The sequence below is a fragment of the Fistularia commersonii genome, chromosome 11 (genome assembly GCF_037954325.1).
Source record: "Fistularia commersonii isolate RoL2024-O1a breed Wild chromosome 11, RoL_Fcom_v1.0, whole genome shotgun sequence".
NCBI classification, from domain to species: domain Eukaryota; kingdom Metazoa; phylum Chordata; class Actinopteri; order Syngnathiformes; family Fistulariidae; genus Fistularia; species Fistularia commersonii.
This window is the reverse complement of record NC_141294.1, coordinates 521,503-534,460: the sequence shown is the minus strand read 5'-3', so window position 1 is coordinate 534,460 and position 12,958 is coordinate 521,503. Positions and strand designations below refer to the sequence as shown.

General features: G+C 54.7%; 2 protein-coding genes across 5 annotated transcripts in view; both read left to right on the top strand.

Moving 5' to 3' along the window:
• The first annotated feature begins 24 nt into the window (after nt 1-24).
• Nucleotides 25-2,503, top strand: LOC147229171 (tumor necrosis factor receptor superfamily member 11B-like). Its single transcript, XM_086155819.1, has 5 exons — nt 25-45; nt 1,116-1,506; nt 1,593-1,772; nt 1,854-1,935; nt 2,005-2,503. The coding sequence occupies exons 1-5, from the start codon at nt 43-45 to the stop codon at nt 2,225-2,227; spliced, it is 879 nt and encodes a 292-aa protein (XP_086011945.1). The 5' UTR covers nt 25-42; the 3' UTR covers nt 2,228-2,503.
• A 515-nt stretch (nt 2,504-3,018) lies between these two features.
• Nucleotides 3,019-12,958, top strand: part of LOC147229170 (F-actin-uncapping protein LRRC16A-like) — a 55,877-nt gene continuing 45,937 nt past the window's right edge. For all 4 annotated transcript variants that reach the window (XM_086156005.1, XM_086156003.1, XM_086156002.1 and 1 more), the window contains exons 1-2: nt 3,019-3,192; nt 6,624-6,721. In XM_086156005.1, the coding sequence (XP_086012131.1) occupies nt 3,153-3,192; nt 6,624-6,721 (138 nt within the window). In that variant the 5' untranslated portion in view covers nt 3,019-3,152. The remainder of the gene's footprint in view (nt 3,193-6,623; nt 6,722-12,958) is intronic.

The window sequence follows — 12,958 nt, the reverse complement described above, 5'->3', positions numbered from 1 at the left end:
CAGAACCTCAGCGACCAGCGCGGCGACGTACACATCAGCAGAATGGTAAGATCTCTGCGTGACATTCGGAGAAAAAAAACAGCCAGGTGACAGAGACAAGTACGGTGCTAGTGAAGTCTAAAATACTGAACCGGCAGTCTGACGCGTAATTAGCTCAAGGGCAAACTTTGACATTTTTTTCCATAAAGATACTTTATCATTATTCTCATTGTTATTGTAGATTCTTTCACTAAATTGAAAGGTGATCATTTTCCCCAAATCCGCTATTAAGTGTAGCACTAACCTATCAAAATGTGTGGTGTGGCTCAGGGGGTTCCAGGTGTCGTCCTGGAACCAAACGTTCCTGATTCGAGTCCTGCGATGAGCAAGACCCTGAACCCCTAATCCTAACCCAGATCCTAATTCCTACGCTAACCACCACTGCTGCTGCCTTCTAACCATGGTTTATCCATGGTGGGTCCAGGGCACGGGTCAAATTTCACCCATGTTGTGGTGCATGTAAAGCTGAATGTGACCATAAAATACCTTTTTCTACAGGTAAATAAGACATTGACTGGCGCCCAGGTTGTCTCTGTAGGGGTATTTTCTTTTCATGATCAATATAGAGGAGCAGAAAAAGCGTTGAAGGTCTATCATGGGGTCAGACGCTGCGATAGGTGGGAGCATCTTGCCGACTTTCAAAAGTCATGTGTGGAGGGTTTGGTCTCTGACAGTTCAGGTTGAGCTCTAGCGATGGTTATCATGGCTGTTTGGATGTTCAATATCAGCCCGCCACCTCGAGGATTGAATACATTTGACCCTTAAGAAAAAAGTAATATGGATTTCTAGAGAGTTTCTGAGTTTCTCAGGAAGTATAACGATGGACTGCGATGCCCGGCCTCACCACAGGGGGGCGCTGTGGTTGAAACTGAAATTTGACAGTTGCCAGAAAGTTAAGGCGCCTGAGGTTTGCATAGACTGCTATTTTTGACAAAAGATACGCAAAACTGGAGGGATGTGAACAGCCATGGTTGCGAGCGAAGTGCGGTTGTATGATGTGTCACCGCTGTTACGCAAACAGCACAAAGACGACTCACCGTCAGAATCTCAAATCTCTGTTTTCTGTTTCCTCTCAGCGCTTCTTGCCTCCACTCCTGGTGCTCTGCGGCGTCCTCGGCGGCGCCTCGGCGGCGGGATCCGCGCCGACGTACGAGCACGTGGACCCGCGCACGTCACAAACGCTCCGCTGTGACAAATGCCCCCCGGGGACGCACATGGTGCGGCACTGCACCGCCAGCGCGCCCACCGAGTGCAAGCCTTGCGGGAGCGACCACTACACCGAGCTGTGGAACTTCCTGCCGGCGTGCCTGTACTGCAACAACTTCTGCGCGGCGCAGGAGGAGTTGGAGGCCGAGTGCTCGCCGCTCAACAACCGCGTGTGCCGCTGCAAAGAGGGCTTCTACTCCAACTACGACTTCTGCTTCCGGCACACGGAGTGCCAGCCCGGATACGGCGTCCTGACCAAAGGTAGGCCGTCCAATCGCCGGTCGCAATCCAGCATCCACCCGGACGCGCCAGAGAAAATACTAACTGTCCTCTTTGGTCCTCTGAAGGAACGTCACGCAACAATACCGTGTGTGAAATGTGTCCCCGAGGATACTTCTCCAACTCTACCTCGGCGCTGGAGCCGTGCGTCAAACACCGGCCGTGCACGCCGGGGCTGCTGCAGCTGCTCCCCGGCTCGGCCTTCCACGGCCCGCTGTGCGGATCCTGCCGGGACCTTCGGAACGGAGGTACGAGTCACGGTTCTGCACCAATAGCGCGGCGCGAGACGGGAGCGTCGCTTTTAATGGCCGCTGCCGATTCTTCCACAGGTAAGCTGCTCGGGACGTATGTCTCACGGCTCTTCACCGCCTACAGGATGAGCGTGTCCAAAATGAGAAGATTTGTGCAAAGGTGAGTCCACCAGAGTCCATCGCGACCTCTTTGCTCAGTCCCTCGATAACCAACCTCTCCTTCCAACAGAAACGTCCGTAACTCGGTGGAGAGGTTCGCCGGCGACGTGAGCCAAGAGAGGGATTCTCTCCTGGACCAAATGAAGACGTGGGCGCTTCAAGCCTCCGTAGAGGAGCTGAAGAACCTGCCGGTGATGTTGAGAGCTTCACGTCTTTACTCCACGGCCAGAAAGATGGCGAAGAGACTGCAGAGGCTGGAGCGGCAGAGCCTCGCCTGTAACTCAGCCAACTGACCTCAGCATTGACCCTGACAGTTTTGATGGGTAGCACTGACAAATAAAAATGCTCAAAAAGTTGTGATACAACACTTGGTTTTCATTTGCAAAATCCAAATCAAACCTGCAGCGATGCTGCGATACAATCAAAGAACCACTAGATGTCACTCGACTATTTCAAACGCCATCATCCAAAACGACTTAAAATGGAGAAGTATTGATTTCGCTGACCCGCCTAAATAGAAGCAGGAGTTGCGGTTTGTTACACAAATCAACGCGCACGGTTTGCGTTCCCGTTTCCTCTTTGGATCGACGGATTGACGGAGGCGGCCTGTGATACACCCGAGCCGCCGCTAGAGGGCGCTGTTTCCCAGCCCGAACGCCGCCGGCCTGCAGCCTCCTCCCCCTCCTCCCCCTCCACGCCACGCCACGCCACGCCACGCCGCTCCGCTCCCGCCGCCGTCGCATCACCGAGCGGGGAGGGGCTCCGCTCTCCACCATTGGCTACAGCCGAGGCGACGACAGCTTTCCGGTGGGGCCACGGCCGGAGAGGATGTCCGCGATCGCCGCTCCTTTCATTCCCGTGGAGCGGAGCGTCTGCCCGGTTCCCGGCGTGGTGCTGCTCCTCCTCCTCCTCCTCCACCTCCTCCAGCTCCTTCCAAGCCGCAGCCTTTAGACGCCGCACCGGGAGATGCTCGCAGACAAACGCGGATACATTGTCCGGACGCCGCGGGAGGAGAGGAGCATGTAACCGGCGCCACCTGACACTTCCCTCCCTCTCTCTTTCTTTCTCTCTCTCTCTTTCTTTCTCTCTCTCTCTCTCTCTCTCTTTTTCTCTCTCTCTCTCTTTCTCTCTCTATCCCTTTCTCTTCCTCCGGAACCCTGCGAGGCTCCTCGGCAGACCCACGCTCGTCGTTTCCACGGGACATTCGGCGTCTGCAAGATGAGCGAGGAGGCGTCGGAGGTCCCCAAGGAGCTTCTGGGTAAGGACGCGCACGGATTGCATGTGAGGCCATGTGTCCAGACTGAACCCCCACCACCACCCCCCCCGTGTGTGTGTGTGTGTGTGTGTGTGTGTGTGTGTGTGTGTGTGTGTGTGTGTGTGTGTGTGTTTGTGTTTGTGTGTGTGTGTGTGTGTGTGTGTGTGTAAAACATATGGAATCCCCTCCGCGCGGCTCAGACGCACGCTTTGTGCCCGCGGCCGTAGACAATAGTGTCACGCACAAACCCGCGGATGTCAGGAGGACCCGCAGGAGGACCCGCAGGAGGACCCGCAGGAGGACCCGCTCTGACCCTCCAGCCGCAGAGCGGAGGCGTCCTGTGGAAAGAAAATACATTTGAAAGCTGCGAAGCCACATGGAGCTGCATCTGGGGAGGAAAGCCCGCACAGTTGTGCACGTGAGCGGTCATGACTTCAGTCTGGAGGCTCTTTGCTGTTTTTTTTGGACTATTTTCCGTGCACTTGGCCTCCTCCGCTCCTGACTTTCTACTGTGCATTGTACAAGCTCTTTTCCACCTCCTTCCGTTTTTCGTGAGATATCGACGGCGGCGGGTTTCCGACGGCTCAGTAGGAACGTGGACGACCGTTCAAGCCGTCGGCCTCGACGCGCCTTGGTTTCCAAAGCTCTCCAAAGAAGTCGGTCGGACATCCAATCGGAGCGGTCCTGTTTTCTCCCCTCACCTCCGGGTCGGCGTGTCAGGTGGCGTGGCGGGATAAAGAACGCGAGCGTGAGGCGTTTCCGCAGGCCGTGCACGCAAAAGAACCGTTCCGACAGATTTGGAGTTGTTCAGCGATAGACAGAATAAGATCCTCGCTCCCATCGGGCGCCGGGATCCCAAGATCCATCCCGAGTCAATCCTGATGGCTTTTTGAAATTCCATGTGCACTAGAAGGACGCCTGCCGGCCCCCGGACGAGAAACACCAGGAAAAGGGTCAGGAAATGAGCGGCGGGCAAAGTACACGGATGTGGGAGGTGAAGCCTCAACACGCCGGGATGAAATCGATCATTTCTCCACGATCATGTGACGTCTCCATCCGGACGGGTCTCGCTCTCGTCTATTTTGGGTTTTTTGCCCGTTTCTACCCGACGGGAATGAATTCGTTCTTTTCGTTTGAAAATCCAAAGTTGTATTTCTATTTATTTCCCGGGCGTCTCCCTGGGAGCGGCGCAACAACTGCACGGGCGGAAAATACCTACAGTAAAATCAGACCGTGTACACAGGAAGTGGATTCAAACCATCAAACTGTTTCCGGAGCAACAGATTATTTCCTAAAAAAAAAAAGAAGAAAATATTAGAATTACATGGGAATTCAAAGATAATATCATAGCAACTGATGCAGCTCACCAGTCCAGGGTGATGGAGAAGGTGGAGAGAGAGGGAACGGAAAGGTGAGGAACAACCAGGACGTCTGGTTTGCAGACGGCGAGGAGAAGACAGGAGGCGGAGCTTCCTCTTCGGGAGCCAGGAGGATGGAGAGGATCGGGAAGGAGCCGTCACGTTAGATGTTCCGGAGATAAAGTCACTCTGAGATGTTCGGGTGTCTGAGCGGGAACTGCCAGGCAGGAAGAAGATCGGAGGAGGTTGACGGATGGAGGGGAAGAGGGAGAAGGTCAGACCGAGGCGGGCGATCGGCTGTGAAAACCCCTGAGGGGAGCAGCTGCAAGCAGAAGAAGAACGTCACCTCGTCCGTGGAGACGCAGAGTGAGGAAGATCCTGGAGGACGGAGATCCACAACCCAAACATCTGTCAGCACCGTCAAAGCAGGGACGAGACCCGACCCGAGGAACCCAGCTGAAGTTCATAGCCAGATGGATCCACCTCCACCTCCAGCTCCACCTCGAGTTCCAGCTCCAGGTCCAACTCCACCTCCAGCCCAGCACTTTCTCCTGTTATTGGCTCCCTTTGATCTGATGATGGTTTCAGGAGGCCTGTAGGCGAGAATATGCATGCAGACACACACACACACACACACACACACACACACTCGTGCAGAATCCCTGATTCATGAGGGCTCGGGCTGCGGCGGCGGTTGCGTGGTGTGTTCCTGCTTCAGAGCAGCTCGGAGAGGCGTCTGACCCACTTCTGCTCTCCAAGCAGCGGCCGATCCAAGCCTGCGACCGCCGCCGTGTGTTTACCTTCTCCGGCCGTGTGTTTACCTTCTCCGGCCGCCAGCGTCGGGCCGGCGCACCATCGCAGAGATTCGGGGGGTCGTCGAAAAGGGGTTTGTCGCCGTCGAGGAAAGACGGGAGGCCGAGCCGGAGGTCCCGGAGACCGAGATGTCGAGGTTCTCTTTGGGAGCGACCGGGATGGAGAGGAGCAGGAATGAGTCCGTCGTGCTCGATGTTTTGGTGAGAAGGTCGGAGATCCAGAGCGAGACGGCCGGGCGTGTGGGACGAGGGAAGGCGAATGTGTCCGTAGAAGGATGCTGGAGTCGGAGCTGCCAGGGAGGAGCTCCAGGAAGAAGACCAGAGAAGTTTTATGGACGCAGTGAAAGAAGATATGGAGTTAGTTTGTGTGAGAGAGGAGGAGACAGAGAATGGGCTCAGATGGAGGAGGCTGATTCACAGAAGAAGGAGAAGAAGGAGGAGGAGGAGGAAGAAGAAGAAGACCATGTTGTGATGTTGAAATTCAACAAAAGCACTAGGTGGTCAAAGGCGGGGTTGTGAGAGTGGGTGAAGGATGTTTCCTAATGTGTTCAAACACAGAGCACTCCGGTGTCCTTCCACCTAAAATCTTCCATTTCCCAAATATAAGCGCGGGTCGTAGCGTCCCGGGGCGGCCGACGCCTCGGATGGCGTGTTCGTCCGCTGCGGCGGCGTCCATCTTGGAGGCCAAAGTGCGTATTCCTCTCACACCGACTCCTGCCGGCGGCTCACGGCCTCGGAGAGGAAGCTTTCGCTTTAACCGGAGCTGCCGGTGGTTAGCCTGCTGGTTAGCCTGCTGGTTAGCCTGCTGGTTAGCCTGCTGGCTAGCCTGCTGGTTAGCCTGCTGGTTAGCCTGCTGGCTAGCCTCAGACAAAAAGTTCATATATACTCTGCCGTCGGAACAAGAGGGCCGATAGCGGTTCGTCTCTGTATGAGGCTCGACCGGCGAACCAGCCTCTCGCCCGGCTCCGGACAATAAGCCGTCTAGATAATGAATTCATGAAACTGTTGTGAGCGAGATCTGATCTGCGAGCGTTTTCACAGAGTCTCAAAGTGGGGAACCGTTGTATTTCCCACCGCGGCGGATTTGACACAATGAAATCGGCCTCTGATTCCGTTAAAGTGGTAAATCTGTGGACGTGGAAAGCCTTTCATGTGCTCGCAAACTCAGATAAACAGCGACCGGTCCTGGATTTTCTCACGATCCCTCTTGATTTGTGAGGAAGAGACTCTGTTGAAACGTCTGTTCTCTCCCGCCTCTTTGCAGAAAGCGTGAGGGAGGCGGTGGGGAGGAAGGTGAAGCTGTCGCTGAGGAAGAGGGTCAAAGCGGAGATCAAGGGAGACAAGACGGAGAACCGGGTCCTGGTGAGTCCAGCTTCTGCACGGGTGCCAGATCTTCTCTTCCCTTGAAGGCTCTCCTCTGCGTGACCCTGCTCACGTTAAAATCTGCTTTTGATTTCATTTTTTTCTTCCCACGTACTTCGGCGAACTGACCCGGACTTGCAAGCGGTGTCGGTTCGCCGAAGTCCCTGGGAGACAAACTAATGGGGAAAAGTGTTTCCTTACGCTTCCGCCGGCTGAATTAATGCGGGCCGGTCTTTTGCGCGCCGGCACGCTTTAGCGCCGGGGAAAAATCTCCACGCCGCCCCAGAAAGGGGAAGTGGACTGGCAGCTTTTTCCGAAAAGCCTCTCATTAGCGGCGGCACGTCAAGCGCTGGAACAAACTCTCTACAACTCCATTACACCGAAGCGTGAATGATTTATCGCATCGTGGCCGTTTTAGCTCGGATATGGAACGACAAGAGCGCTCCTAGACGGCGGTAAAAAGGAACAGATGGTGATGAAAGACCTCCAGAGCCCCGCATTTCAAGTGGAATTCAGTCCGTAGCATGAGCGGGTCTTCTTGCGGCGGCGGCCGGAGCCGGGCTCGCTCGCTCGCGCCTCCATCCCTTCGGTATCGTGCGCGACGGCCAACCGAATAGGTTTCTGGTGCGTCCACCGGCCGGGCGGCGCCGGCAGGCCGGAACATCGACTGCAGCCGACAGAGCCGTAAATCAACTGGGCGCTTAAATAATTTAAACCCGCTGGGTTTTTAACCCGAGGTTCTTTATGGGGATCAGGAGCCGGAGATCAGGAAATTAAATCGGTCGAACCGACGCGAGACGAGATCACGGATTTAACTCTTAACATTTAACCCTCGGAAAAGAGAAAGGAGACCGAACACGTTGCTAAAGAGTTCAAGGGGTCGTGAGATTTGCGTGTTGTTTTATCCATTTCACGTCAGAAACAGACGAGGCGACCCGTGACGGGGCGGCGGGTCCCTGGTGGCCGTGACGGCAGTATCCCGTTCACAGTGATGGCGAGCGAACAAAGGTGGCTCGCCGCGCTGTTAATAAGTCAGCGTTTAAACGTTGCTCAAGCCTTGGTTCGTGGCGCCCTGAGGTCTGAGGCGCCGCGCTCACGCCTCCGTCGCTGCCGCCTCGGCCCTTAACGGCTCTTCTGTGATGCATCAGAAATGTGGTTCATGCGGAGAAGCATCCAGGTTCTTCTCCGCTGGACAGGAGAACGTCTGGCGATGTTGCGCACAGAGCAGAGCTTCTGGCGCAGAACATGGCGCCGCCCTGTTCCCGCCGGTGTCCCCGTGCTGTCGCCGCATCGCCATTTTCTGTCAAATCCCCCCGATGTTACTTGTGGCGTGGTGGGCGGAGCCTAAGAGGACCCGCCTCCCGGGGCTCGACGCTCGAGAAGGAAACGTCAGGGCCGGGGAGGAACGGCCCTGGGCGCGAGAACACATTTCTGGCGGAGCGCGCCGAGGCCTTGGGAGATAAGGAGGGGCAGCAACTGACTCCTGACAAGAATATCTTCTGGAACAAGAAGTGGAGCGAGAGACACGAAAACATCATCGGGGAACGTCCTGCCGTCTGTTGCACGCCGGATCTCAATTGTGCCAGTTTGCCACTTTGCGTCTCATCAAACATCATAAATGTTAAGTGTGTTAAGTGCGTCCGCCGCCGCCGCCACCGAATTCGATGGTTCTCGGTTAAATAGGAGTCTTTAGGGATTTGCATTGGACGCATCCCGATAGGTCACGGCTGTTTCCGTGTTCCGACCTGAAGGGACGGGCGTTCGTTTTAGAGATGCGACAACACGATTTTTACCAAAGTATTATTTTCATGTTGTTGGAAGACGGGGAGCCGGTGTCATTACGGGATCCGTTGGGATTTGGGGGGAAAAAAAAACACTTTCCGAAACGGCTTATTGTCCCAAGTGTAGCCCCTGTCAAGATCTGTGCGGAGCTTTTCTAAAACAAACAAGTGAAATTTCTCAGCGCATGGAGGGAATTGGCTCAGCCTCCCCGTACGATGCAAACATCCTCCCCAGACTTGGGCGAGTCCGCAGAGAACGGCTTCTTTGTAACAAACACAAACAGGCGTGTTTTCAATGCAAACTATCCGGGGCCGACGGCGACCAGGCAACGTTCCCGGACGGGAGCTGGAAAGAAAGTTAAGCGGATCGCATGAATGCGCTCGCAACAATGCGAGGACGTGGGAGTCCCGGGAAGTGAGACATTTCAGTCCCGGCGGGGTCTGGTATTTCACGGAGACTCGGAGCATGAGAATGACTGTGAGTTTGTATCAACGCTCCGCTTGACCAGAGCGAACAAATAAACCTCTGTCGGCCGTTGCTGCAGAAAACGCGGCCAGAGAAACCGATTACGGGCGTCGGAGTTGCGACGAGAGCAAACAAACCCGTCTTAGAGTCGAGGTCTGTGAGTGCAGGGGTGTGAGACGTCATGAAATTCAGTGGTATTTACACAGTGTTCCAACCCCCGGCCCCCCGTCAAATAATTACATGGAAACCGAGCTAAAGTATTTGGAAGACGTATCAAATGTTCGGTCCGTCTCGACTCGAGCGATGCCGTTTTTCACACAATGTCGCAACGAATGGCTCGGATCGTTGTCATTTTTTAGGCAGGCTTGTAAACACGACCCGCGACTCGGAGGTGGAACCGGTCAAATCGGGCATTTTACACGTCAGAACCCTGAAGTAGGAAAGTCGGCGTTTAAACAACGGGACTGGGTGTTTGGACCGATGGCAAGGAAGCCATCGAAAGGCGAGAAGGGACGTGAAAATGAGCAGATGAGCAAATGTGATGAGGACGGGGGGTCGCGTGGCGGCCCAGACGTTGTAATCGCCATAATATTAGTCAGTGTGGTCCAGGGTGGAAGGAGTGTCCTCGGTTTACCACATCTTAGAACGCGCTAAGCCAACTTCTCGCCAACGCCAGTGACTCACAAGCCGTCTTTGAGATGGCTTCAATCCAAGCCGTCTCACAGAAGCAGGATTTTTCCATCGGCGCTTTGCATGTAAATACTTTCTGATGAACTCAGAGCAGCTGTTTACCATCTAAACCTCAAGGCAATCGTCCAACGGCCCTGCGCCCCCTGCGCCCCACATGGTACGCCTAAGCTTCAATGATGGTGAACCGTCAAGACGTGTTTATTCAACACGCTCCTGCTGCTGGATGTCGCGACAAAGCTTGGGCTTCAGCGGTTTTCCGGCGTCTCCCCCCCCCCCCCATCCCCAGAACAGAGCAGACCCCTGATGAAGGTGGAAGTGTGGATGTTCCCGCTATCAATTTGCCCAAGTGTCAAATCCATCCGAGGCTTCCTCCTCCCACTTCTTTCGCCGCTCAGACGCGAGCGGGAACACGGATGGATTCAGACGCCGGCTTTCTTTTGAAACCGGGCGGATAAAGTAGGTGAAGCTAATAACGTCCTTAAATACGACGAAGCGAGGGGGCGGGAAAGGAGCGAAGACCGGTGTCGGGGAACGCCATGTACAGTAAATACAGGGAGGAGCGGGCGGAGATGACTCACGTAGAAACCTGATATTTACCGTAACGTCTGGCCGGGTGACTCACAGAAATCCTCGGCGGGACGGTGTGAAGGACGGGCGGCGGGAGCCCCGGTCGCCCGGTCTGCCATTATGAAGGGCAGCTGATCATCAAGCGTACTATTAAGGTCTTGCTTGGCTAAACAGTATCATATGTACGACCCTGGAAAAGGACGCAAACTATAAAGCAGTACATATACAGGACATATTCGTCAGTCTGAATGGGGCCGTATTTACTTCTGCTCCGTCGAGAAAATGAGCTTGTACGGCGCCGTCGTCCCCCGTTAGAAAATGGCAAGCGTTGCAGTTTATTTTCGGTCTACCCCGGCCGACGGAGATGGTTATGGAGATCAGAGAGCTTTGCGTTGTCGTGCCGACAGTCACGTAGCGCGCTTGGAATAAATCCGCGGCTCTAAAACTAAGATACTCGGTGGCTGGCCGGCCGCGAGGCTTCCTCTTGATCCTCCGCCCTAAATAAATCAAAGTGGCGAGTGTTGTGTTTGTCTGCCAGAAACAGTCACCTGCTTTATTGCATCTGATAGTTTGCTTTGCAGGAGAGGCCCGTGACTCGACCGGGCCAAACATCAGCCAAATTACACCCTCCGTCACGCCGGCGTTAATCTTCTCCCTGCCGCCCGCGGCCCGATAATGACGCGCTCCGGATATTCGGGCTTTCGAGGAGCTGATAGAGTCCCATCCGGTCAATCCAAGGGGCCTCTCAGTCTGAGCATACATGTATGGCCCGTAAATGGGAGTGGGGGTCCGGCTAGCCGGGCAAACAAAGGCCGTCTTCAGCATTTGAAACAAATCTTTGTCTCCGTTCGATCCGCGACGAACCGGTCGATCCACGTTCCCGAGTTCGCCTCACGAGCTGTGGGCGGCGAAGACCGAAAGAACGCGATCGCGGATACAAGGTTCGATCCGGAAGTCCGGCCATCCGGCAGAATATTTGCGAAAGGGTCCCATCGGCGGTCAGTAGTTGACGGATGTACGAGGGTCTCGGGGTTTGAACCGCAGCAGATCCCACTCACACTATCTACTATCTCGCTTCTGTTTTTCCAGACGCTTGTTTCTTCTTCTCTGATGCCGTGACGGTATGGATGCGTCAATCTGACGGTTTCCATCCCTCGCCATTTCTCATACTTGTCTGTGATTCATAATCTTGGGTTTCAAGTGAGCGGAAGCACTGCGACGTCCACACCCTCCCTTCTTTCCTGAGGAATAATTCACAAGCGGCCCGACGGAGGATATGGCCCACTCTTAACGAAAGCCGGGTCCCCGGCTGGCTGCAGAGGCATCGCTAAACATATTTAGGTCATTAAATAATTAAGCTGGAACATGGAATAGTCTCTCTGGCCACCTCTCTGCCAGACCAAATGTTCTGGTTCCTACCAAGGAAAGGGTTAAAGCTCCTCCACCTCCATCTGAGGTCAGACCGAAGCCTAGAAATCTCTTCCAACTTGTCCGTCGTCCTCCTCTTTTTCCCCGAGTCTGTCATTAGGAGCAGCGAGGAAGAGGAAGTCACTCGGCTCTCTCAGCCCAGATGATTACCTCAAGCGGTGGTGCGGTGGCTTAGAGCTTCCGCCTCACAGCAAGAAGGTTGCTGGTTGGATTCTGACAAGGGGGTCTTTCTCTGTGGAGCCTCCAGGTGGGGTTCCTGGTGGGGTTCCTGGTGGGGTTCCTGGTGGGGTTCCTGGTGGGGTTCCTGGTGGGGTTCCTCTCAGTGGCCCAAAACAGTGAGCCACAGACTGAACAGCTGTATGTCTCCAATGAGCATTGGCAGAAGCTCTGGCCTCCCTGACCGACCACAGGATAAGCAGCGAATGAATGAATGAATGAATGTCTCTTCTTGGGAACCTGAAGTAAGAGTTCTTGAAAGGCCTTCAACCTTCTCCACATTTTGTTCCAGGCTTCAGCGTACATCCACAGATGCACCTCAAGTATTTGACAAAACGAGCGCCGTGTCCGACGGTTGAGTCCAAACATCTTTTCCTTCGGCTCGTCGCTTCTCGAGACCAAGACGTCTTACTGGGGAATGACGGAGGGACTTTAAACGTGTCTTTTTTCTTTCAATCCTGGCCTTTGCGTTAGGCTTTTGGTGTTTTTCATATTTTCCGCTGCGTAGCAAGAGCGTCAGAATCCCTGCCGACCTCCCGGGGCTCTCCGCCGGGCGCATACGTCCACTTTTAGGTTTCCGGTAGTTTTAGGCGGAGAGATAAAGCCTCGAAGCTCTGAGGTTTGTACTCTTGATTTAAATAGGTGAATCTCCCACACGCTCCTCTGTGTTTTCCATCGTAAGGCCGTGGTGATGATTAACATAATTGAGTTGACACTTTGAGCCAACCAGAGCAGAAAAAATGTGTCAAACAGGTCACACTTTCCCCACTCAATAGAAAGCGCCGTGTCTGTGGTGTATTGTAGTTCTCTCTGGAGGGCTGCGTGTTCGGCTGACCCGATTCCACGACTCGCCATTCAATGAGTTTGAAAAAGAAAGTAGATTTATTAAATTCCAGGGTACCGCCGCGCTCAGCTTGAGCTCGCGGTGGCTCGCTGACGCGCCGTCGGTTCACTTTATCGTCCCTCCATCTTCCGGCGCCGGTGTCCAGGGTGGGGTCTCCGGGGCGGCCTTCCCTCTCCGGGCCTCTTGGTCCGGCTCTTTCGGGGTGAAGCCCAGAGGCGTCCGGAGGCGTCCGGACGCCTTCTCCG